This window comes from Cyanistes caeruleus, chromosome 21, assembly GCF_971803275.1.
Source record: "Cyanistes caeruleus chromosome 21, bCyaCae1.hap1.1, whole genome shotgun sequence".
Lineage (NCBI taxonomy): Eukaryota > Metazoa > Chordata > Aves > Passeriformes > Paridae > Cyanistes > Cyanistes caeruleus.
In genome coordinates, this window is record NC_141721.1 from 6553651 (window position 1) to 6580064 (window position 26414).

At 37.3% G+C, this 26414-nt stretch overlaps 4 protein-coding genes across 26 annotated transcripts in view; 2 read left to right on the plus strand and 2 right to left on the minus strand.

Moving 5' to 3' along the window:
• The window catches only part of TRPV3 (transient receptor potential cation channel subfamily V member 3), a 29154-nt gene extending 25469 nt beyond the window's left edge, over positions 1–3685 (plus strand). For 5 of the 10 annotated variants that reach the window (XM_086859672.1, XM_086859673.1, XM_086859671.1 and 2 more), the window contains one exon: positions 260–2327. In XM_086859672.1, the coding sequence (XP_086715798.1) occupies positions 260–354 (95 nt within the window). In that variant the 3' untranslated portion in view covers positions 355–2327. Of the gene's footprint in view, positions 1–259; positions 2328–2579 lie in introns of those variants that run through there. The other 5 variants (XM_086859675.1, XM_086859676.1, XM_086859677.1 and 2 more) reach the window with 3 other exon arrangements.
• On the minus strand, positions 2272–11262 carry ASPA (aspartoacylase). 7 transcript variants are annotated; one of them, XM_086859701.1, is made up of 8 exons: positions 10983–11262; positions 10657–10835; positions 8620–8819; positions 6520–6715; positions 5271–5364; positions 4747–4854; positions 4068–4177; positions 2272–3541 (listed from the first exon to the last, which is right to left on the minus strand). In XM_086859701.1, exons 3-8 carry the CDS (start codon positions 8796–8798, stop codon positions 3329–3331), a joined length of 900 nt encoding a protein of 299 aa, XP_086715827.1. In that variant the 5' UTR covers positions 8799–8819; positions 10657–10835; positions 10983–11262; the 3' UTR covers positions 2272–3328. The 7 variants fall into 7 exon arrangements, with proteins under 7 accessions (XP_086715827.1, XP_086715825.1, XP_023795083.1 ...); XM_086859699.1 differs by having other exon boundaries at positions 8572–8819; positions 10983–11100; XM_023939315.2 differs by lacking the exon at positions 10657–10835 and having other exon boundaries at positions 8572–8819; positions 10879–11098.
• Positions 10988–17360, plus strand: SPATA22 (spermatogenesis associated 22). 8 transcript variants are annotated; one of them, XM_086859707.1, is made up of 9 exons: positions 10988–11228; positions 11503–11595; positions 12000–12080; positions 12855–12909; positions 13042–13137; positions 13547–13850; positions 14169–14298; positions 14635–14732; positions 15065–17360. In XM_086859707.1, exons 2-9 carry the CDS (start codon positions 11553–11555, stop codon positions 15254–15256), a joined length of 999 nt encoding a protein of 332 aa, XP_086715833.1. In that variant the 5' UTR covers positions 10988–11228; positions 11503–11552; the 3' UTR covers positions 15257–17360. The 8 variants fall into 8 exon arrangements, with proteins under 8 accessions (XP_086715833.1, XP_086715831.1, XP_086715834.1 ...); XM_086859705.1 differs by having other exon boundaries at positions 11030–11215; positions 12000–12128; XM_086859708.1 differs by having other exon boundaries at positions 11060–11215.
• LHFPL7 (LHFPL tetraspan subfamily member 7) overlaps positions 16824–26414 on the minus strand; it is a 58357-nt gene continuing 48766 nt past the window's right edge. The window contains exon 3 of the mRNA XM_023939537.2: positions 16824–18918. Within this exon, the coding sequence (XP_023795305.2) occupies positions 18692–18918 (227 nt within the window). The 3' untranslated portion in view covers positions 16824–18691. The remainder of the gene's footprint in view (positions 18919–26414) is intronic.

Sequence of the window (26414 nt, forward strand, 5' to 3'; positions counted from 1 at the left end):
TACATATATTGGATGACATAAATGTTAGCCAGGAAATCCAAGACATCCATCTGCTGCCAGGGCAGGAGTGTCCTGGAGAAATGAGCTCCCTCTGGAGTGAAAAATTCCTGTAGAAGATATGGTAGCAAACTGGGAGCTTGCTCTTTAAATAAATACATGGTTTTAACAAAAAACAAACAAAAAAAAAGATGCAAAACTCTGATCTTGCCTATACAGTTTCTACCATATCCTGTTTTGTTTACAATGCATTTTTTTACAGATCCAAGCAAAATTCAAGATAATTCAAGAACTAATAGCAAAAACACCCTGAATACATTTGAAGAAATGGATGATTTGCCAGAAACTTCTGTTTAGTTGTGCTGTGCTTGACATGTGACTCTTCTGAAGGTTAAAAGCATCAGCAGTGGATGCTGAAAGCTTTGTGGCTGTTTTGGACAGCTGTAGCCAGCTGGAACACAAACTTTCAGTGACACAGTCTGATGGCTTGAACCCATTTATTCAGAGCAGCTGAGCTGAAATAAATGGGATTATTTCACTGGGCTCATTCTGAGCCTCTCAAACTGTTGTTGTCCAAGTTTGCCTGACACTCCTCAAACTTGGCTCAAGATGTTTAACTGGATAAAAAAGGTCAAATGTGAGATGTTTCTTCCATTTGTGGAAAATTAAGATCATTGTGATACCAATCTGCTGGTTTTTGGAATCTCTAACTCATGACAAACTCATTTTGTATACTGAAAAAAGTAAGTTCTTGTTGTGGAGAAAAGCAAAGCATTTCAGTTCTGAAGATGACTAAATGAAGTATGTTATTTTGAAATAACAAGGTTCTGGGTACATTTGCAGCTTTTGCATTGACTGTCAGTGTTACTGGAGGCTTGGTCCCAAAAGTTGGGAAAAGCCTCCTCAGGTCCCCATGGCTTTGCCTGGTCTGTTTTCCTCTGTGCAGTCCCCAGGGTGTAATTGGAGTTTATTGCTGTTTATTTATTACTGTGTGTCTGTGCCTCCCTATGAAATATCAGGGGAGAAACATAATTCCTGATGGAGGATATTTGTTCCAGTCACAACGTTACTTTTCCTCCTTGGCTTTTCCATGCTGCTGCATCTTCCTACATAAAAAGTTACCACACTAAAAGTTCTTCTGAAATAATTTTTGCATTCAACCACTTCAGAAAATTCAGAAGTCAGTATTTCTTCCCAAGGTGAACAAAATTAGTTCAATGCAATGCAATTCCAGACTTTATTTTTTATTCAGAGGACTCTGTAATGCATTTCTGTAGCTCTTATTTCATTACCTGTGATGACCAAGTACTATGAATTATATTTTTAATTTTCTATTTTATGTATGTATATATCAGGATAAACATTTGTTCTGTGTACTTTTAAATTTCAATTAACATGTGTCTCCAGTGTCTTGGCTTTTCATCAGAATTATTCATGTGGTGCCTGTTTTAAAGGTGCTATTTTAGGTGAGACTCAGGGGAGCTCAGTTCTGTGTTTGAATGATAATAAGAATCGCATTGGATTTTGCAGCTGTGGGAAAAATGATCCAAAAGACTTTCTTAAGACAGAAGAGAGCATGAGGGAACCCTGCAGTGGGAAAGATAATGCAAAGATATTTACAGGGATGGTGAGCCTGGGTCCTCCTGCCTCTAACAGACATTGAGTCCTGAGCTTCCAACCATGGCCTGGATGGATGGGATCCACAGGAAACTTCAGGCAGGACACAGGAATTGGAGGGGAAGGACATTTGTGTACCCACAAACCACATCACACCTGAGCACTCTGGCTTTCTCAGCAGATGTGAGCATGAGAAGGGAAATCCCTGTGGTCTCAGAATCTTTGATCTTTGCTGGTGAATTTTGCACTAAAGCTGTCAAGGAAGGATGTTGCCTCAGGACTGCACAGGTCTGCTTGGATCCTTTCAGTGCCAGTTTTTATACAAAGGGAAAAAAATACCGCTTCACACACACTCAGGGACCAGGCTGGGCCATGAGGCTGCTGGAAACACAGAGACCTCTGCACTGTGCTGAGCTACTCTGGGCTGTGAAACAGGGAAAGCACAAAAAGCCCTACAGGAATGTGCTGTGCCACCGCCCGGGTACAAAACCATGTGGGTGAACTCAGGAACGAGCTCTGGGGGCTGTTTGAAAAGCTCTCACTGAGGAAATGCCTTCCTTGTGTGGCCACAGAGCTCGGCCACCTCACAAGAACCATGTGCTGCCTCCAGGCTCTCACCAAGGACACTCTGAATAATGACTAGAGCAGGTAATTCTGTGCTTTTTATACCATGTTTATTTAAATTAAGGAAATAAAACTGGTCATTCAATGAACATTCTGCCCTGTTTTCTTATTTTATTGCCATAGGAGTTACACAAAGGCAAGGAAAAATACTTTAAATTTAGTACTAAATAACATCACTTTTCAAAGGTAGAATAAGAGAGTTACCTGGACATTTAATCTTTCAGTAAATAATTAATGTATCCTTATGCAAAGCTCTTAATGTTTATCACCAACTTGTTAAATATGAAAAAAACAACTTTAGAAAATTAATTCAACCCCCATTTTTTTTTCCTCCTTTTAAGATGCTATGACAGGCTTTGTCTCTACAGATACAGAACAAGTCTCCCCATATGGAATTCTTCTTAATTACCATTCTGGAATGCTCAGGTATGGTTTGTGCACTGCTCTTCATCAAAACCTATAAATAACTGCCTAAATCTTGCCTTAAATCAGAAGCAGCTTGAATTAATTGTGAAATACACTAAAATGAAATGTAAAGCTTTTTAGAGTGTGTTTCTCTGAAATCATGTTTTTAGCTTGTTTTTGTGTTTTTAAGTATGAAAAGTAAATAAAACCCAAGGCTTCCACTTCAGCACAGTGGGGGTCAGTTACATATGCAGATAATATCATTTGTTATACACACCCTCCCTGTTTCTCTGTGCCCAGCTTTTCCTTTGTCTCACATTTTGTGTGTTCAACTGAGCAATTAATTTCAAGGATCAACCCATTATAAAAAGTGTTGGTTATTGAGGCTTGGGGTTCTGAAGTAGAAAAGCTGTAAATTTTGTACGTAATGTAGTACTGTGCATGAGTTTCTTCATAAAAACTTCATAAAAATATTTATAAATTCTTTGCATCTGTAGGAGTCTATTAGAACAATAAACAGTCATAATCAGCATTATGACAATAGACCTCAAAGTGCTCAGCAAGGTTAATTAAATTACAATTTAAAATTAGATTCTGGGTTTATTTATCCCATAATTTACTACTGAATGACCCTTGGACTTCACAAAGAAACCCACATTTTACAGGAAAAATCTGTAACAAGCTCTTAAGAAATGCTCTGCTCTGAGACTGGCAACCTGAGGTGTTTTGCAGTGAGTTTGATTTTCTCTGTTTTTACAAAAGCTTGTTTCTTTTCATAATATGCAGCTTCATTAATAAATGTTGGATAGACTGTACAGTTCCCCTGATATGGAATTACTTCTCCATCAAGAGTCAAAAATAGAGGATCACCATTCTTCACTGGCTGCCAGTCTTGATCCTTAGGGAAAGAAAATAGATAGAATATATTTACTTTCAGATTTTTGTATATTTTATGTGATTCTTGAGTTAATGCTAATTATGCTAATTTCTGCAGTTTATGGCTGAAGCTATTAAAATAATTCTTTTTAATCTTAATATATAATTTTGTGTGTCTGGCCCTCGTTTTCAGAATTCACTTGTTAAGTGAACTAGAAGGAAACTGCAGATGCTCAAAATTGATTGAAAACAGACACTCATTTTAGAATTAAAAATTAGGTTTATATTTTAACATATAAGCAATACTATTGTCTTTTACTTTGCAGTGATTTTAGATTCAGTGATTCCCAAGACAGGTCCTGAAATAATGAATGTATGACCTCAGTGAGAGAACTTAACCCTAGGGGAGGTCTGAAGCATTTAATAAAACCCATTGGCAATATTGCCATTTGAAATATTTATTAGTGAAATATACAACAATATAACAGAAGGAACACAGGAATAAGTAGACAATTTCATAAAAGGAAACTATTTTAGAATTTACCTACCTGCAGTTTAGGATGAATTATTGCAATAATTTCACCATTTTTGTTCCTGGGATAATCTACTTTCTCCATTATTTTAAAAACCTCAATTGTGCATGGTGGAAATTCCTTACCTAGAAAGAATAAATGTAATTTAATGTCAAGATGAAAAACTGCCTGTTAAAAAGAACATTGCATTATTTATTCTCTGCAGAATGGCTCAAATCATCAGGTTGTCCCCTCAAAGCCAAGTTGGATAAAGATGATCCAGTCATGTATTGGGGCATATGAAGTTCAAGTCTAAATTTGCTACTGAAATGTTACTTTTCACTTAAAGAGACCTATTTTGTAGATGAAAAAATCAATGAAAGGTCTGTTTGCTGGTGTTGCACAGCACAGAGTGGTATTTAATCTTTACTATTCCAGCACAATAATGGAAATTCTGACATGCATAACTGTATTATTTTCTTTTATTTAAAAAAAAAAAACCAACCCAACCCACTGACAAAATATACTCTGAAATAATTAAAAACATATTTTGTCAGTGTATTTTAAATAGTGCATAGGTCTGACTTTAATTTTTTAATTCTCCCCTCAGCTTTTACCTGTGTAACTGTAAAATATTATAGCCCAGCCCATTTTTTGAAATAGTCTCCTAAAATAGTCCACTGACACGACACAGGATGCTGTAACCTCTCATTACCTTCATTAAAAAGTTGCACAAAATCAAGGCCATGTTTGACAATCTTCCTCATTTTGTCCAAAACATCAGCTCTAGCAACACCTTGTGGCTGGGGCCCCACCTCAACACCTGTGTGGAGATGAGGGAGATCATTAATGTCACTCAAAGTCACCATCACACATCACCTGCTTACACTGCACAGCGAAAAGAAAGGTCTGATGGGTCAGTATTTAATGTTTGAGAGGGATTGTAAGGCACAGAATTATGTGGGTTTTTAAGGCAAGTGATTCTTTGTCATATATTATAAATATTTTCTGCAAACTGTGGGTTAATTGAGTTTAAGGATTTCTGTGTTATGTAAGCCCCAAACTCTGTGTAAATCAGAACTGTTCAGAAGAATGGGTAATCACATACATTCATTTTGGTACATGTATTGTCAAACAGCTCCTGGTACTCAGAGCATAAGGCAGCAAACACATCTGAAAAGAGCCATATTTCAAAATAATTTCTGCTGGGTTGAAAGAGCCTTTAGATTTGATATTTACCAACAGGATGCTTTGCCACAGACCGAGTTGTTGCATATTTCAGGCTGGGATGTTCAATCAGCAGAACAGGACAAGGTTCTGGAGCCAAAGCGTTCTGTGGAGATGGTTTAAAAACGCCTTTGTCATGCAAAATGGTTTAAAATGTTGTGCCACAAAAGATTACTGATGCAGAAGTGATTTACACAATGTCTTCAATATGTTGCTTTTATTTCAGGGCCCTCAAGAAGTAGGGCATCTTTAGAAAATGCACAAAGCTGTGTTTGTTGGTGTCTGTTCCATTAACTGATGCCAGGCAGCTCTGCTGAACCAGAACTGAGCACAGTTCTCATCTTGAACTGCCAGCAGAGAAAAAAAATCTCCTCAGCATGGTTCTAAAAGTGAGAACTGAAATACCATAAAGCAGATTTCAACTATTTTATTTGGGGTTAGACTCCAGTTCTCTTATGGGGACACAGATTGTGAATTAAGCTCATTTTAATCCTCTTTTTTGGCATTTTTGCTACTTGAAGCTTCTTTCTTGATGACTGCCCACCATTACTGTTCATATAATTTTAGTCAAAAGCTTTTTAGATCATATATCTTTAAAAAGCATTAAAAAAGAATACATGTAATAAGAAAAAAAACAGAACACCTTGTTTCTAAGGGGAAAAAAAAAAATTAAAATTCTACACCATTGGCCCAACCTGGATTCCATCAGTCATTGTCCAGGTCACCAGAATTCAAACAAATTATGCTTAAAGCAGCACTTCTGCAATCCTCACTCTACCAAAACTTATCAGCTTCAGGAACAGCAGAATCAAACAGCTTTTAAAGATATATCACTGATAAGGGAACATTGTCACTACCTACTTCCATTATTTGTTACATCTCTTTATTTAATGAAATTAATGTTTAGCTATTTATCATGTGTAACCCAAATTTATCCAAGTTCCTGAAAGATCAGTGTAAAAGCAGATTAAACTGCATTAATTTTCATAGATGTTATTCTAAGTATTCCTCTTTGCCCATCAGTCTTAATAATGCTCATTTTAATACATGAAGATATGATGAGTTTAAATCTGAATTACCTGATATTATAATCAAATTAATAATTGCCTCTGATTAAAAAAATTCATCCTATGAGTAATGAAATATTTTAAACAGTTTTGCAGAAGAAAAAAGTATATTTAAAGAAACTACAAAATAATATATAATAATACAATATTACAACTAATAATCTATTTTAATAGTTCATTAAAATTAGTTTTACCTTGATATAATGAACCATTTGAATTGTAAAGTCATCCCTGGAGTTTTCAAGAATAATGGTACCACCCATGTTAGAAGTGGTGTTGTGAAGGTCAAAAATAAGGTCATAGGCATCATCACTACCTTTGGGACCAAATATATGATTGATTTCCTGAGCCCTTCTCACTTCATATGGAATATCTTCCACCACTGGCCTGCTGTTAATATCAGCACAAAGAAATTAGTAAGCTCATTCCACGGCTTTACAGTCAACAAAATACCTATTAGCCTTTTCTTTTTACTTTAAATCCTAAACTGACTGGAGTTGAAATCACCTGTTTAATTACCAGACTTAAAATTGGCTGAATTTGTTGAAGAAAGCAAGTATGATTGTCTAATAATTGTCTTATTGTTCTGTGTCTTGTGCAGAAGGGTATTTGAATTATTTAATCAAATTTTGGCTGGAAAATATTTATTTCTCCTTACATCCCAAAATTTGTCCCTATGCATAAAACTAACTAAAAATTTAGCAACAGCATAGAGCACTTCCAAGACTGGATCCACCTCCTGCTGGAGACCATATTCAGACATCAGACCGTGATGTTTTGCCTTGGATATCAAGGGGTTTTTTCTAATTTGTCTTATTTCTTGTCTTCTCATGACCTGATCAGACTTTTACAGTCTATTCCCTTAGGATTCTTAAAGTTCAGTGAAGATTTTTCTACCTCAAATCTGTTCCTCCAAAGTTTTAATACTTGTAATTTCAGGAGACTCTGTGTATCCCATAATCCACCTTTTTATTCTTTAGCTCTGCCTTTGAAATTCAACATTTCTTCACATAAATCTGTTAAATAATACTTTTTATTGAAGCCAATGTGATTTACACCATTGCTTTCAGTAGTATCAAGATTTCACTCTCCTTTTTTCTTATTTTGTAAAATAATTTGTGGTCTTGAAGGTTCTACACTTAAGGGACCAGGGGAAGGTACTTCAAACACCCAGTAGTGCTGTAATAGCTTCAGGCAGCTTCATAGTATTTACTGAGAAATATTAGTTAAAATATGAAGGAAACCTGCAGGTGTCTTAATCTGTTTTTTTTTTTCAAGTATTCTGTGTTCAAAGCAGCTGAAACCAAACAAAACTACCTTTTTTTTTGGTATGTTTTCCCAAAGTAAACAATTAAAAGAATGGCCTCAATGCTTATGTGTTAACATCTGCTTATCTTAGATGTAATAACCAACAACAAAATTCTAAGATGAAAAGCCAGATGGAAAGATGTGTAGGGTAAGAATAACTGCCTGCAAAATATATACAATAAATATTTATTCCTGTGATATTTACCTTTGCCATTAAAACTTTTCTGAAACAGAATTACCTGTTTAGCAACTATACTAAGAATGTTTATATTGCAAAGTGTACCTCTGGAGTAGATATCTCAAAAGCACAGAAATATCAAACCCTATTAAAAATGTAAGATCAGTTACTATTTTACAGTAATTATAGACTGTATTTTAAATTCTAGATTCTAATTTTAAAATTCTTTTAAAATAGTCTGTTATATTATTGAGGTTTTGGGCTATGCTTTTGCCTTAGAATAGATTATTTCTAGCTTCATGTTTTCACCTTTTACTGGACATAACTGGAATTAAAAACAGTTCCCTGATTTCTGTGCTATTCTTTCAGATACCCAAATGTCTATGTTTAATTGCTTTTATCTACTATTTCTTGGAAGTCTAATTGTATTCAGAAGAGCTCCCAAACTGAATTGCACAAGACATAAGAAATAATGACTCTCTGACTGAGAACAGTGGTCCAATTCACACAAATGCAGCTCATCTAATACTAATTTAAAATGATGTTTAAGATAATGTGTTGGTTTGAGACTGATTTTACCAGCAATAGAAGTGAGTCTGTTAACACATGCAATTTGTTCTTTTTTTGGGTTAAAGGTCAGTAATTTCAGTTATGTGACTGCACTGTTAAATTAGTAGTGGAACTCGTGTTCAACATTTTAATCTGGAAAGAATTTTAAACCCCAGGAAAGCAGAACAACAGAAAGCACAACTGCTCTTACCCAAGACTCTCGGGGTCAAAAACCCGGTTGAGATCACAGTCAATGTACCTGGTGCACCTCTCCACAGCTCTGGGGTTGGTGAGGAATGGTTTCACCTCCACTCCTGCTCTCTGGATCTCGGCTCCATCCTGCTGCCAGTGCCTGACCAGGAGCACCCCCGATAATTCATTGCCGTGAGTGCCCCCGAAGAGCCCGACCCGTCTCACCCGAGCACATGAGGAGCTCATGCTCAAGGAACTCTTTTCTCTCTGGGGGGAAAAAAAAAATAAATTCTTTCCAATAGGAGAGTCTTCTGGTTAGGTCAGATGCAAAAGAAAGTGAATGGGTTTCTCCCAACAGTTCTCAACTCCGTTTTGAGGCGGGATTTTCCAGCCTCCCTCCCCAAGGAGCCTCCCCTTCAGTTTCTGTATTTAGTAACATCTCCGAGGCTGTTAATGGCACTGTTCCACAGTCCAAAAGTTAACTCTGGGCAGTCTTTATAATGTATGATCTATAGGGAGATCCTGTACTAATGAACAGTGGAAAACACTGATTTTACACTTAAATATCAGACATTTTTGCACCACAAATTAGGTGTAACAGGTATTCTCATGTATGTTTGAAGTTACATAAATATTATACTATATAAGGGCAGAATGATTTAAAGTGAGAAAAATCAGAAAAATAAGAATTGTATCTTGGCTCTACTCCAGCACACAATGCTGAAATATCAAGTTTTTTCATCTAAAAAAAGCCAAGAACAGCTAAGTTCCTCAAAGCATATCTTGGATTGTACAACCTTTTTTGTTTTAGAAATCCTAAGAACAGTGATTAGAAGGAACATGAGCTGAAATTACAGTGCAATTTATCCACGACTGAAGTACCCAGAGTTCTGGCTCCAGTTCTATCTCGGGCTCTGCTAACACAGACCTCTAACACATTGAAACAACTTTGCCAGGGACAACCCTCTAACTTCTGCAGTCTTTTATTAAAAAGGAAACAGATCTAGACCACGATGGGACAATAGTTCTGTTCTCTCCCCAAAAAACTTTAGTCAGCAACTTTTTTCCATTTCCAAAAGTGTTCAGAAAGGCTTCTGAAGCTTAAGCCAAAGAGCAGCTGTAACTTCCATCCTGAGAATCAAAGCATTTAGAACAAAAGGTCTTATTAACAGAAAAATAAGTTTTATTGCTGTAAACTACAGAAGTATTTGCAATTGGTATGTTACTCATGATATAAACATAACAGATGGCGAGAGAAAAAAGAATGTTTATTGAACAATTCCTTTTTGTTAAGATTATACTTTAGTGACTGAGAGAATATTTGGCCAGTGCCTGAAAGGCTTTATATCCCAGGCTGGCAGACTGTAGGTCTAGGCAAAGCTAAGTATGGGATTTATCTAGAATAGTTCTGCCAGGAATATAATTTCTACAAAAGTTGCTCTCTTTGTTTCGGTTCGTGCATTCAGATTTTGCTGAACCTTACAGCGAGTTAATACAGAGACTGTTTACTTAAATACTCAACTGTATTACTCTGTACTTAGGAGCTGTCAGATATTTAATCAGAATGAGTAATTTATTAAACAAAGCAGTAAAGTTGCATTTTACAGCATTGGACAGTCTGTACTGTCCTTTGACCCCTGCCTCTCTTCAGCGGTGGTGTCAGAATGGTGACACAACACCCAAAAACACAACTCACACTCTGAATCTGGGTTTGCTGAATTTAAACACAGCAGCAATTTGAAGAGTAAACATCAAAATGCAAACATGCAAGGCTGGAACATATCGTTTATCTTCTGTTGCTGCTGGTGCTGTAATGGTTGTAGTTCCTTCCAAAGTGCTGAATGAAACACAGAGATGTCTGTGCACTTACTTAACATGCAAGTATGTCTCCTAAGAGTGTTTTTAGGACAGAGAATTTCCAAACACGAGTTTAGGAACTAAACCCATGGAAGTTTCTTTCATCCCTAGAGCAGTTCCCATCCACTTTAACTCCTGGTGTCCCGGGACCCACCAATCTGGGAATGAATGGAAATTTACAAGGGAAGTTTTCACTCTTCAGAGTTAAACACTAGGAACTATCCCTTATTCCTTTGCCAGTACTCACACTCCGAAAAAGGATGTGGGATATTTAGTTTAGTAAGAATCCCGATTGGTTTGATGTACTACACACAGATACTTGGGAGCGCTTCTGAAGGAAAAGGTTTACTAAAACAGGACAAGATCCAGTCGTGCCAAACACTCAGATTTTAAACAGGAACCAGCCATGTATAAAAGCCAGAACAGCTGAAGAGACAAAACAAACAGGGATGCCGTTAGTTTTATTTACAGCCACGTTTGCGTCCACACACTTCTGCAGATTCAGCTCCTGCCCTCTATGAGGGTGACACTACACCCGTTCCTCGCGGACAGGGGTAATTAATGAAATCCCACCGAGGGGGTGATTAACGCTCTCTTGCGTCTCCCAGACGGGCCCGGCCGCTCCCGCCGTGCCCTCAGGGGCTGGGAAAGGGGCATCCCCTTCCCGCCATTTTCGCACCGCCTGAGGCGCGAGCGCGCGGACGAGTGTCCGTTATTTTTGGCGGGCTTCGCCTCAGGGCTTCGCCTCAGCCCCGTCCCTCAGCGCTGACCCTCAGCCCCGTCCCTCAGCGCTGACCCTCAGCGCTGTCCCTCAGCGCTGTCCCCCAGCCCGGTAAGCGCACACCCTCAACATAGCCCTGACCCTCAGCCCACTCCCTCAGGGGAGTGGAATCTGCAAAGAGCAGTTGTATCTTAGGCGTGCACCTGAGGATCTTCTAAATTCAGTACAGCCGCTTCTCTGTTTTAAGGCTTGTGTTCGAAACGGTGCCAGTTACTGGTGCTGCGGTGTTAAGAGAAACTGCCATAAAGTCATGTGAAATTTGGATGTTTGCATCATTAATTAGTTTGCTTTTTTTATCTGACTTCCATACAGCAAATCTGGAGTAAACAATACATTGTTGCTGGTTAAGATTCAGCAAAGAAATGAAAAGGAGTTCAGCTGACACCTTGGCTCGCAGCACAGCAGGTACCAGCCCTTCTAACGTGCCTTCCTTTTCACACCTCATTATACTTTTATATACACATAAAATACATTTATATTTGTAGTGTTCATACAGGATGTTAGTGTTTATCCCTAAATCCCCATTTCCTGAGTGGACTTGCATGGATTACCTGTTTATTGCAGCACAGGGTGAAATTGTAGATGAATTCAGGGGACTGGTCACCCAGGGAAAAGTTTCATTCATGGGATTATGTGCAGGACAAAGGACTGAGAATATAAATTCTGTGAGGGAATGGTATGTTATGTGTTAATGAAATGTAGTTCATATGAGTAATGTAAAATAATTAAGTAATCTTACTTACAAGTTTTAAGTGTGGATTGTGTATCCTTTTGCAGTTAATATAGCATTACTTGAATTTTAATTTTAGGTTGTCTGCCTGTACCATTGTTCAATCAGAAAAAAAGAACTAGACAGCCCCTTACTTCAAATCCACTTAAAAATGAACCAGGTACTGATTCTGGAACTTGTAGTTATGACTTCTCTTCCTCATCATTAGGTAAATAAGAAGTATTTTTTTTATTGCCTCTAAATCCAAATAAATCTTAACTTCCTGATTGTATGCTATGAAATCAGACATTTCTTTTTATCAAGAACTATATGTATCCTTTATATCTATTTCTGAAAAGTTCATTATGTAAAAATTGTCCTCCAGGAAATTTCTTTCTCCTCTGTACAATTGAGCTTTTTATACTTCTTGCCTAGAGGGAGTTTGACTCTTTGTGTGATGGAGAATGAAGTAGCACTGGCATTTAAATAGAGTCTCTTGAAACTGACCTTTTGTTTCTCGTTGATTTCAATCAACATTCAAGTCCTGTGTTACAAGAAGAAACATTTGTAAGATGTCTTTCTTGCAGTTCAGAAAGGAACTTCTGTTCTTCAAACTGGGCTTGGAAAGAACAGTGCAGAATTCTGCTTTTGGTGCTTTCATTATGTTTTACTTGTAATAAATTTTAAAAGTTCTCTTACAATAAAGTCTCTCTTGCTAAAAAGTCTAACGTTTGTAACTAAACCATTGTCTAGAAAAGCTACCTACTTGTTAGAAGTTGTCTTATAGTTAAAAATAACAAAGGATCACATTCCCTTTTTTTCTTTTTAATTCCCCTTTCCTGTGTGAGCCTGTTTGTGGGACATTAAGCAGAGTTGGAGGCCTACAAAGACTTGCTAGTTGTGTAGTTTTTTTCCAGTTTTATCCATATTCAATCCTTCGTCTTTTAAAAATTAGGCTGGGGGACTGCAAACCCAGAAGTGGATGAACTGCAGAAAGCAGCCAACAGTGGGTATGTAAAAAGCAAGTTATTTGTTGCTTTTTTGATTTTTATTTGGATGTTAATTGTTTCATGAACAATCCATGTGTGTCTTACAATAAAGCTGCTGCTGTGTCACTGATACTATAAACTTGTCTTTGAAAGCCAAGCAGAACATCCGATGGCTCCTTCCCTTATGAAACCACCAAAAACATCAAAGTTTAATTTAGCAAATGCTGGAAAAAACTTTCCTGCCTGCAGGTTGGTGAAGCCTTTAATGTCTATTATCCTTCCTTTTTGTTCTTACGTGAAAATGCATCTCACATTTTCCCATACGCCCGTAGCATTCAAAGAAACCCTTTTAATGTCACTCTCAGAAGAAACCTTGTTTATTTTATTTTAGAGTTATGAAAATATGTGTATTTTGTGTCAGGAAAGATCCCTTACACAGGGTAGGACCATAACAGCAGAGTTTTAAGCCCTGTTGAAGTCAGATGGGTTTAAGCATAGGTCTAATCACTGCTCTGTGTATGGATAAATTTGGTGTAAATGCAAGTGAGTTTGGAGGTATTTAAAGTAAAACAATAATTTATGGATTGCTTTTATATACTTTAATCACATATCTGAGTGTTCAGAAGAGGTACTGTGATACTGAACTGTTGTATTGCAGGAACAGAAATGAATATACTCCTTTAGGTAACATAGCAAATTCAAGACCTGATAATGGAACTTCTCGAAAGTTTGAGAACTTTTCAAGCAGTTTGAAAACTGTCCAGCAGCAAAAACACCCTGACAGTCATAACCCATCTCAGCTCATCAAAACAGACACATCCAAAGGACAGTGGCCAGTGAAACCCAACACTGTGGCAAGAAGTCTCCAGGATCATAGTCCAGCGTATAAATTTAACTACAATACTCAGCAAAATAAAATCAATGAAAACCACTTTGATTGTGTCCCAGAAGATAAAAGTCAGGTAAAACTTATGGGCAGGGTTAATAGGAAAGACACAATGAAGAAAGCAGTAAAGAAAGAAAATTGATGAAAGATGGAGTTTTCATCAGCCCAAGCTGCCTTAGTAAAACCTGGAGTTTCTGGAAATTTAGAATTGAGGTTTTCATACTGTAATTACCTAAAATCCTCAGTAAACTGGCAGGGAGTTGTTTGTATATTCTGAACAAATGCTCTAGTTTCAATGTAATTATTGCCTATTTAACATAATACATAAATGCCTATGTGCCCTTTAAAATGCAAGTGTGTATGTCTAACTTAAGCTTTTGTCTTCATCTGAAAGGAAATTTCATCATCTCAAGTAAAAACTAAAATAAAAAAGAATTCTTTGCGAATCCTGTCTGCAGTCATTCAAAGTGTGAGGCACTGGAGCCAATATGCCTATAAAACTGCACTGTTATTTGAAGTTTTAGGTAAGCATATTAGATTTTAATAATATAATCTGATAGTAATGCTACAGCAACAACAAGAGAGCTGAAATACTTAAACCCACAAAATACTGGCATGAACACCATCTAATTTCCCTTTCATTCAGCTATCAGAGGTGACTGAAACAAGTACAAAATTAACAATTCAGTCATCCTCCAACATCAATATTTTCCATCCTGTTTCTTTTCTTTCTTTGTTTTTAGAATGTGTTAGAATAAATTTTCCTGTTTAGTAGGAATCTTCTGTAGAGTGATAAAAGTTTTACCATATTTTTTAATAGAATTAATCTTGGAATGATAAATTTTTGCTTAATGGGACAGGCACACTGGATTCTGCAGTCACACCTGGAGCATATGGGGCAAAGAATTTTCTTCTGAGAGATGGAAAGGAGACCCTGCCTTGTGTGTTTTATGAAATTGTGAGTATTCTGTGTCCACATGTAACACAGTCACCACTAGCTCCAATCCTTTTTGAGAATGCAAAAAGAAAACGAATTTTCTGTGTAAAAGGCATATGGAATGCTTTTACCATATGGTTTCCAATTTAGAGCAATAGTTACTACTTTAGGCATCCTCAGACTTCTGTTTGAGAAAAACAGGTGAAACTTGGAGTTTAGCTTTTAAGTGGCTGGTAACAGCAACAAAGCTGATGTAAAGGTTTTCTGTTTGATGTTGCCCTAAGAAACCAACCATGGGGAAAGCTTTTATATGAGGTGATATAATTTTATGTGTTTGTTACGCTTTGATGAAGGACCGTGAGCTTCCACGACTCATTAGAGGTCGAGTGCACAGGTGCATGGGAACCTATGATGCAAAAAGGAACATTTTCAAGTGCGTCTCTGTAAGACCAGCAACTGCTCAAGAACAGAACACTTTCCAAGACTTTGTTAAAGTTGCAGATGTTGAGATGACAGCATATATAAAAACTGTGAATGAAATGTAAAAGTCAAAATGGTTGTCCAAAGCCCAGTTTTATCTAATTGTTATTCATAAGGACTGGACATGCTACATTTACCAAAACTACCAGTGAAAATCTGGTTAAACATTTGAAAATCTCACTGTGTTGTGTTATCCAGCAAATGCTGTGTGGTGTTCAGTGAGTTCCCATTTATGTGTTAACTGATACATGTTTCTTTTAAAAAAATAAATAGACAGTATAATACCTGTATAAAATAACAACAGACCCTCAAGCTGTAGGAAGATTCCCAAGGACACAGAGGAAGTAGAAAAGAAAGAATTATTTGAACACAGAACTTCCTTGCCTTTACCATAGTAACATCTTTTATGGAGGATGGACCATGTACATGTTTACATGCCTTTGCCTTTCAACGTTAACTTTGATAGATTATTCCTGCTGTTCCTATTTCCTTTTCCCCTACTTCAGAAGCTTTGTAGCAGATCTCTTGGGAATTGAAAAACAAAAGGGTTGTCAAGAAAATAGGAAACAGTATGGGGATTTTTTTTTATTATTTTATTATACAGTGTTGGCAATTGGAAATTTCACATTTAAAATAATTCAAATATTGTATCCAACAAGTCAAATACAGAAAACAGTTAATATTCTAAAAAGGAGCCAGCTAGTCAACGCAGAAACACATTAATGGAAAATACAGCTTTTAGTTACACTTAAAAAATTATATATTTAGAATAAAACTTGAACCCGGTCCAGCAAATTGTATCAGGAAAACGCTTTTACACAATTTAACACGCAGACAGTCTTTATTTAAAAAAGTGATCTGTCAGTGTGAGCACAGGCATTGTCAGTAACAGGTGAAATCTAAAGGATGTGCTTTACTAACTACTGCAGGGATCACTGGAATTATCACCACATCTTCAGTGTGAAGTGGGCTCACAGCATGGATGCTTCAGGGAGGGTTTTCCCAATCCAGTTGTAGATGTGTACATGTGTTTGATTCCCTTTAAATATTAAAATGTTAAAGGAAGCTCCAGCAGGAAGCATTAGCTTGGCTTGTAAAAGGTGCAGAATATTGCAGGATGCAGAGTTTGACGATTTTCACAACAGAAGTTGAGCTTTAAGAAGTAAAAGTTTAGGTACAGCAGTGTTGTGAATTGAGACTGCTGTAACAGCAATTTAAAAATTATTCCAGTTAAGTGATTGACTCTTCCAGTTCTGCACATGTGAAACTTATGTTAATAAGTAATGACAGGAATAGGTCCTTTGTCTACAAGGTGTGTTATGGCTGTTAATAAAAATCTAAAATAATTTTACTTTTCAGGAAGTGTTTAGATCTTTGCAAGAGAAGTTTCTACTTGACACTAACAAATCACTTTTTCTAGTGGAACATTAATTGAACAGTCGTAAACATTACACAAAACAGAAAGAACCCTACTCAATACAGTTTATACACACTACTCAACATTTTTTAGTTGTTGGGTGATTTTTTTTCTTGACCATATTGATCCTGTCTTGTATAATGGTTCTAGTGTAAAGGCACAGGTTGGTTAGGAAAGAAAAGCCTGCATCTCTGTCTTTCTACTTGTGGTGATTATTTTCTTTTTGCATGTTGTTTGTTATTCCTCACTTTTCTGACTCTTACATGAAAATTATCAATCTCAGCCATTCATTAAAAAAAGTGTAAGACATCACTGAAAAGCACATTAACATACAGAAGTGACTGAAGTTTATTCTTCTTTAGGGTATTCCTTCAACCTATTTTGTTAAATATTTGGAAGATTTAATTTCTCAGTCCATGTGAGCAAAAGTGCAGAGCACTCATACTTTCTTTCTCAGTGTGCTTAATTCTGCATTGGAATCTGTATTTTCAAAGAACTTGCTAAGCTTATATTCAGAATTTGCTTTTAGAGTGCATGGAAATGTAACAACAGTACAAGTGTTTTGGAAAACAATGCAATGTTCCATTGAAGTTTAGAAGGGTGAGGAATGTAAACAAGACTGCAGAAGTCTTTGATGTATATTAAAATAACACAGTGATTGTTCTGTTTGCATTTTCTTACACATCCTCAACATGTCTCTGTCTGTCCCTTCATGTACACCTTCCATTAAAAAAATAAAAATTCAGGAATCAGTTGGACTCAGCTAAGTGAAGAATAATAAATTTGATCACCTGGTTTGTGCCAAAATACAAAACTAAGAAGTACAGCTCTGAATTAAATATATCCTATGTGATTTTTTCCTTTTAATAAATAATAGAAAATAAAAGATGAGAATAGAATTAGAATTAAATTTTTATTTTAAATGAGAAAAAACAACAGTGGTGTGAGATTAGAACCCAATGTTTCTTTTGCTTAAGGCAATCAAGTGCACTTATTTCAATGCTTGATAATAATGAATTCAGTGCTATTGTGGAAATCAGACTTCACAAAATTTCCATACAAATGAAATATGGCCATTTGTAGTTCTGACACAGCATCAGATTTTTGTTAGTCACGTTCAATAGCATTTTACTTCACTTTTTTGTTTCACAATCTGGACTCTGAATTGCAATGGAAATACTTGAATTAGTTCATTCTGGCTTGTATTGTCACCACAGATAAGGGATACTGGGCACAGGTATTTTTGTAAACAGAGATTTTTTTCTTTTCAGCCTCAAACAACAAAACCCAAAATCTACACTTGTCATAGTTCAAAACAGTTTGCTAAAGTCCACGTAGAATTATAATTTAAGAAATACTGAAAACAAATTCTTAGGATTTTTTTTTCCTATTGTTAAAGTGTTAAATAATCATGAAGCTTTTGGAAGTAGTTGGAGCTCTCACAAAAAAAGAAATTTCAGTTTTACCCAAGACTGTGAAGATCTCTCTATATCTTGGCAATTAGAGCAGAAGTAAAAACTGTGCCCAGAATTTACAATATGCAGGTGCTGCTAATAGATTTATACAGATTAAAAAGAAACTTTTTTTCTTGTATACAACTCTTTTTAGCTATCAATCTTAATTTTAGGCTGTGGCTACTAGTAGGTGCTTCTTTCACTAATGAAAATAATGGTAACAAAATATCATTATTGATTTTAAAGTTACTGGGTTCATAAAAGTTCTGACATTTCACAATATATCAAAAGTGAATTGAAGCTTTTAAGACTCAATTTTGAGACACAAAAGAAACTGGGAGGTAGACAGATGTTTTGAGGATAAACTGCTATATTTTTTTGTCTAAGGCAGTATGCCATTATCTGTTTAGAGCAGTGTAAAGGCTGCTGATTAATCCTATTTCAATTCCAGAGTGTTCGCTGCTCGCGCTTACGGAAGACTTTCAATGCACTTTTGGTCTTTGTCAATCTGACCTTCTCTTCCCCGTCTCCTCTCCTCTCTTTAGCAACACAGCCAACTGGAAGTGCTTTGATAATTTCTGCCCATTACTGTAGACAGGAATGTTCTGTTCTTAAAGAGTAATAAAATACTATAAAATAGTAGGTATTGGAGTTGGAGATATGTACTCTTTTGGTGCATATTTTGCAAAGAATGGTAAAAAGACAGACAACATGACCCCAACAATTGCCAGCATGTACCCCCATCCAATCTGGCAGTCTCCTGCATAGTAGATGTCTGAGTTCTCACAGAATCTCTTCACAGTAGCAGAGTTGAAACCAAAAGGGTAAACCAAAAGCCCAGAAGCCATTATGAACACTGGAGAGGAGAAAAAAAATCACACCAGTTATTATCAAACATTAATTCCTTTGGGAAAAAAATAATCCTTATTTTAGAAAGGCAAATATAGGTATTACATTAAAATCAATGGAAAAAGTCATAGTTTATAAAACCCCCTTGTGATTGGCAGATTATCCTCCTTTCATAATTACCTCTTATGGACAGCAGTGGTGTCACAGGGCAGCAAGTTGGGATTTTTTTCATGAGAACTCTTGCCTTTAAATAACTTCAGAAACGCTGTGATCCAAATTATGTAGCCATGTAAAAATAAGATGGTTCAGATACAATGGAATCCAGAGGAGAAGAATTCCTAAGTTGGCAGATTCCAAACCAGCTTCACTTTCTTCTCAACAGCATTTTTGTACTTGAGACAAACAATTACTTTGTTCTGCCAAATAGAAACTTTCAATGAAAGAGTTCAAATATAGTTTGTCAGGTTCTGCTGATGAGGTTCTGATAATGTGGGACTTATCAGTACTGATTCAAACTGTTTGAAACATCCTGCATTTGAAAAACTGATGAAACCCAACATAATTTATCTTCTTTTTATTATTTATTTTATGTCTCTTGACGTTGGAAACCCAGGCTTGCCTCCTGCAATTACTCTGCATTATCCATTGGCTTTCAATAGAACTTGACAGATTTTAGTCTTTAAGGAATCCATGTCATATTCAAATATCAACTTATGCAGGTAATTGAATCAACAGCAGAACCACTTTTCCAACTTTGAAAATCAGACTGCCCAAAGTAGAACTCATGAGTAAGATAAAGATGCATTAAAATCCTTCAGGAACAACTTTTGGAACCTGATTCTGCCCACCTTGGAGGTGAAGAGGGCTGAGCCAGGCTGGTGTGAGGGGTTCCACCACCTTTGTTTGACAGAGCACTGAGAAACCATGTTTTCTTTCTTATCCCTTCTGCTAATCAATTACCACTCTATTTAAAATCTCTGTTATAAAAGGCTTTATTTTATGTACTAAAAAGATACCATAGAGCAGTCCCTTTTCCTCTTCCCCTTTTTCCAGGACAGTGTTTCGTTCAAATTCAGGGTAGCGATTCAAGAAGCAACCAGAATTAACAGTTATGTTTGAGCTGATAGATAATTCATAACCAGCAAACAGCTAATGAAACATTAGGAGTATAAAACAAACACCACATTCTATTCTCTGTGTTTGTGATTGCCTTTCAGGTAGGGCATGTGCATATTACTCTAGTTGTAATATTGGAGAGGCTTCATCTTAAACATATCCACTAAAGAAGGGAAATCACTCATTAATCTTTTTAAATTAAAAAACACTTTAATAAGCTTGGGGGTGAGATGAAGTAAAAAAGTTTAAGCCACAGCCTGTCAAGTCTCTGAATAATTTGAATTAAACCTTTCCTTCTCATCCAAATGGAGCTGCTGAGTTAATCCCTTGTAGAAAACAGTAAGATGAAGAAAATGGAAATGAAAAGGAGAGAAAGTGGAGCAGCAGCAAAGTCTTTTTCCCTCTGGGTATCTCACATATGGGGACAAAGAGAAGCTGTTTGCCAAGTGTTTCACCTGCTCCAGCAGCCACCCTCTTTGCTTTAAACCTCAGGAATTATTTTGCAGTGGTTGCTGTGGCCTTTCCCTCTTTCCAAGCACAAGGTGGGGGACAGGTGCTGCTGCTTGCAAGGGCCAGTAAGGGAAAAGTCCTTCCCAGCACAAGCAGCATCATGAACCAGGCTCAAATTCCTGTTCCCCCGGAGCTGAGGGTGCCCAGGGCAGGGGCAGCTCATGGAGCTGAGATTTCAGCAGCTGTCCCTGCATTTAGGGGCTGACAGCAACCAGACATGCTGAAAGCTGAATACAAAGAAGTTATTTTCTGCAGATCTCCCTAACTGCATGTGTATGTGACACCCCTAAAAACAATCTAAAATGAAATACAGTAAAAATGAAGCTAAACCAGACAAGGACAAGGGGTGATAGTTTTCAATTAAAACAAGGTAGATTCAGAATAGATCGAAGGAAGAAATCTTTCATAAGTGGTAAAACACCAGCACAGGCTGCCCAGAGAGGTGGTGGATGCCCCATCCCTAGATGCATTCAAGGTCAGGTTGGACAGGGCTTTGAGCAATCTTAGTTGAAGACATTCCTGTTTGCTCCAGAGGAACCTTTACAGGTCACTTCCAACCCAAACTATTCCATGATTCTGTCATTTTGTTCAGTAAAGGTCACTGAGCTTTCCCCAAAGAGCTGAGGAGCCAGCACAGCCTGAGAGCCACATGACACCCTGGCACACCCAGGAAAATCCCAGAGCACCTCCTCTGCTGGAAGAAACATGGGAAATAATTAAAAAAAAGACAAACTTTCCCTACTGCTGTTATAAACAGCAGTGAGAGTGTGAAACCACAAACTAAAGCCTGGTAAAGCTCAGAGCTGTGCAGTTGTGGATTCACTCTGACACAGCTGGGACGTGGAACGGGGGCTGCCCCAGAGCCTGTGGTGCACAGGGGGTGCTCAGCACATCCCTGCTCCAACCCAGGCTGCTCCCTGCACCTGCAATCCTGGAACAGCCCTGGGCTGCAAAACCTTCAGTGAAATGTTGGGAAAATGAGCCCATTTTACCAGAAATAGCCGCTGCTCTAAGCAAGAAGCAGGTCTAACATTAAAATTTCAGTTTGTTCATCTTTTAAAAGCCAAAATAGCATCTCATCTGATGAAAAAAAAATTATGCAGAACTGGAAACAATCCTTTCAATCATAAAACCCTTTTCTAACTGTTAAATTTCAGTTTTTCTGACACTGTCTCAACCCCTTGCTCTGTTTCACATATCTGTTCCATATATGTTTTCTTTTTGATTGGGTTACACAGAATTGTTTTGAAGGCTTTGTTTTACAGTGTTTTGATTACCACTTGGTGCTGATGTTTTGTGCTATGATTTAATGGAAGCAGCTTTATTTTTTTCCAAGGCTAGAAATAATCTGTCACAGCTGAATGTATGTGTTCACATATCAAACGGGCTAAAAAGTTACCCAGGGTTTCATATCCTCAGGCATGTCATAGAATGACCTCATTATTCTCATTTAGGTGCCCTCTTTCTTACAAAGGCTCCAAATATTGAATAGCGCCGTTATTATCCGCAGGAGCCGAGCTTTCAGGCACGGTGCTAATGATTGCTTAATGATGCTGTCTGTCAGCAGCACAGCGAGCTGGGCCAGCGCACAAAGAACCCGTGGGGCTCCATTTGGGCTCCTCGTGTAACCCTCACTCCTCTGCACGGCTTCCCAACAACAAACATCACTTCCAAAGGTGTCAGAAGACAGCAGCAAGTGCAGCTCAGCGTTTTGCATGGTGTAATCCTGCTGTTGTACAACGTGATGAGGCCAGACAACATATCTGGGTCTGTTCTGCAGCGTGAAGCCTCTGGGGTGTGAGGGGACTTGCTGGTAAAATGCATTCTTGAGTTCTTTCTTAACATGGCTTGATAATTTGATTAAACCCCCATCAGTTATCAAGTCTGGTTTAAAAGTGCTCTTTTTTTATTTTGATTTTTTTCTGTGTGCCACACAGATATTATTGCTGGGTTCTCCCCTCCTGAACCACCCGTGAGTAACTCACAGCCACTGCTGATGGCAGCTCAGAGACAAGGCCACACACATTGCTTCAGCAGTAATTCATATTTTATTTCTACTTTCTAATCCCAAACAGTTACAGTCTCACCCTCATCCTCTTTGCTTCCATGGTGTCCTACAGCCAGATGGTAAATGGCAGCTTCTCCTCTGAAGGATTTGCTAGACAAGGCCTGGTTTTATTTTTAAAAAGTAGGTTTCTGAATTGGATGGCTTCTAAATAACATAACTTTAATAGGAATAAAGTATTGTTTGAAAGGGGAATACTTCTTTTTAGGGAAAACAGGACTTTTTGTATGAAAGAATTGTAAATTGTTGAAAAAAAATCAATGAGACTTCTAGTTGGGGAAAACAGCGTTTTCTGCTATTTTTAAATTAATAATATATAACTCCTTGTCATTGCAATGGTTTATTCATTTCATTAGGCTCCTGTACAACTGTTCATTTATTTAAATCTCTCACACCATTTCAAAGTTGATTTTAAACCAAAGCAAAGCAATGCAGTTCTCTGGAGTGTGTGCAGAGGGCACCAATGTACAACACTCTCAGATACCATGACAAAAAAAGACTATTTCCCTTCCACTTCCTTTGGCAAGACTGATGGAGTTCCCAACATCTGAAACACAATAATTTAATAGTTTTCTGTATTGTGAAGCAGGAATGTTTAAACTGGGCTAAGCTTATGTTTATCCTTCCATACTAATGTTGAAATGGATGGAAATCCAAAGGAGGCTCACAAACATAGAGAACAAAAAAATATGTTTCATTTTATTGTGTTTATTAATATATTTAGGTGATGTGTAGTAGTGAAATATGCTGTGTGCATGAATTCTCTTCTGAAATTACCTGCTGTAAGAAGATTAGTTTGTCTTAGAAATTTAATTTGCTTATTTTAGGAGTGTATTATATTCCTGATACTTGTGACAATGACGGATTAATTGCAAGCTTGTGGGACATATCAGACAATCATTGGAATTAGGGTTGAATTATAGGCAAGCAAGGGTATTATTCCAACCCCATTACAGATTGTCACAGTCTTATGTCTTCTTGGAAGATTTTTATTGACAGAGCTTAATCTACCAAAGCAATTTTCACTCATCTCATCAAGAACTTTCCTCTTACATATAATCCATTACCTCCCTTATTAAACCTGGCAGTTCTTCATATGCACAATCAGTTCACTTGGATTAACACATTTCCTCTCAGGTTCATACATTTTATTCACCTAATAATTTTATTAGCTGCTCTCCAGCTTTTCTTTATGTTTATGTGATTTTACTTACATGATCTTAAATGAGAAAGCAGGTGCTGATCCAAAGCCACAGACAGCTTAACAGCAAGGCAGAAATAAAGCTTACAGGGAAAACCTGGCAGCCAGGAACACAGCCAGACATATTCAAAAAAATCACCTCTTGTTGTACTGCCCTGGCTGGCCTGCACTCAATCTTCCCCAGCACTCCTCCCAAATAAATATTTTTGTAGCATGCCTGAAGGGTTTCTACATTTGGGGTATTCTGGATAAATTCCCTTGTACAAAAAGGAAGTAGCTATATTTCTCTTCCATATCTATCCCTTTAAGACAGTGCCAAGTAAGATCCAAGGTTTTTGTCAGTAATAGCTGCACATCAGTGTACAAATAGAAATAAGATGGAATTCTGGGTTTATCTAAAAATTACTGATTTCCTTTTGACTACTCCAGGAAAGGAGGAATTACCCAGAGTAATTTGGGGAGAGCTGAAATACATCTAAAATCAGCAGGCATCATTTTAAATAGCTATTATATATAAATAAAGCAAACAGGAAAGTGACCTCTCAAAGATAAAAGAAACCAGACTAAAATCCTACTGTTGTAACAGCTGAACTTTGGAGGATGAGGCAAACAGGGACACTGTTAAATGCCATTCTGCTCTGCTGAACTCATGGCAGGTACATGTCAGGTACCTGGAGTTCAAACTCTTGGAAGCAGCCTTAGCAATTATTCCCTCCAAGGAAACTGAAAGGAAGAGCAGGGAAAAGGGATAATAATGCCCATATGCTTGGTATAAAGATGTAGCTGCTTTCCTTTGTAACTGAATAAAGAGCTGGAACTCCTAATAATGGCACAGCCACTTCTAATGTATCACACTTTAGCTTTTCTTTGTAAAGAATTATTCCACTGGCGTCATTTCAGTCAAACGTGATTTGAGGAGCTTCTATCAGTGCTGGGCTGGTGCCAAAGGAGTAGATTATAGCAGTTCCTTTTCTGGCTTTTCTAAATGGTGCAACTCACAAGTTAACAGTCAGCAGCTGTAATATAAATGTAGTTATAACGAGAGCTGTGTAGCTTGTCAACCCCCTTTGTAGCTAACAAAGGGAATGGGTTCATTTGTACAGTGTCTCCAAACTCTGTGTTTAAAGAAATGCTGAGTCTGACTCCAGCTCCCAAACTAAGGAACTGCAGCAGATAAAGTAGGTTGTACAAACCTGCAAAATGTATGTACAAACATGCAAAATTATGGGGAAATATGTGTATATCAAAAGCTGGGCAATGTTTTCCATTTCAGTTTATTTGGATTTAGCTGAGGTAGAGTAGGAACACGTTACTTTAAATAAAGCTAGTACTGAAATAAGGGTGTCCACACACCTTTTTTACACAAATCTTTTTAGTGCCACTAAAATATCCTACACAGGTTCTGTTGGCACAACTCCCTTGTTCTACAAATAGCCTGTTTCAGAAATGTCTAACAATTGTAGGAATAGCTGAATCTATCTCACTTATTAACTGAAGGGAGTGGAATGTGGCTATCCAGACTTTGGAAAAGAAATTCTCTGAAGCCATCATAGAGGTAATTGGGCTTGGTAATTACTGCATTAGCAGCAAGTTTATTAAGGGCCACAAAAGGAAATGCCATCCCTGTGACCTTTGAGGCTGCATTTCACAGCCTGTTTTCTACATGAGAACAAATGATGAAACTTGACTGTTTCTGCCAAGTGAATGGTAGCTATGGTGAAGATTTATAGCTGTAATCTGGTAATCTATGGGCCTAATCATACAGTTATAGAGTTGCATGTCATTTACTGGAAAAGCCTGAAATGATCTAGCGCTGTGTAGACTATGGTGAACGAGTGCATTTTGTCATCTGCAAGGTTAGGAGAAATACAGCCTCTTTAGCAGACTGTAAAAGAGAGACAAGAGCTAATGTTTCTCAAAATAGCACTGCGTTACACAAAATTTTAGAGAGTCAGAGAGCTAAGAAATGGGGACTGTCAGATGCATTCTCACTTGGAAACCATTACGATTTTCCTCTTTTGTACTGCTTCAATAATTACATAGATTTTCTATTTATTTTTTTTGGAAATTATTTAAGTCATGCTCACTTCATCTGTCTCAGAGCAGCAAACACAGAAGCAGACTAATAATGTAATATTGTCATATTTAAGTGTTGGATTCTTCAGCTAGAGCAGCATGTTCAGAATGTATCGTGCCTGTGTTCCTTTATCTTTGTGCCACATTTTATTCAACAGTTAAGAAGTGCTAATAAAAAGTGCATATTTCAGTTGTTCTATTTTAGGTAAACATAACATGGTACACATTTTCTAAGCAATGCACATTGCTTAACTGTGCAACTCCATTTCTACAAATAGAAATCAGGGTGGCAAACACTTTGCTTCTCTTCTTAATTAACCTATCCTTGCCAAAACTGCTATGTTCTTCAGCACGAGCAGGGAATGAAACTGATGACTGAAAATTTAAATTAATGCTTTGTCTTGTGATCTTTTGGCTGAGAACAAGAGCAGCTTCCACCTACCATCTGATGCATTCCCTAGCAGAAGAAACAGTGTCAGCCTGGCTCCATGTGCAGCTGGAGGGAGCGAGGGAACAGACACCTTTATATTGTCTT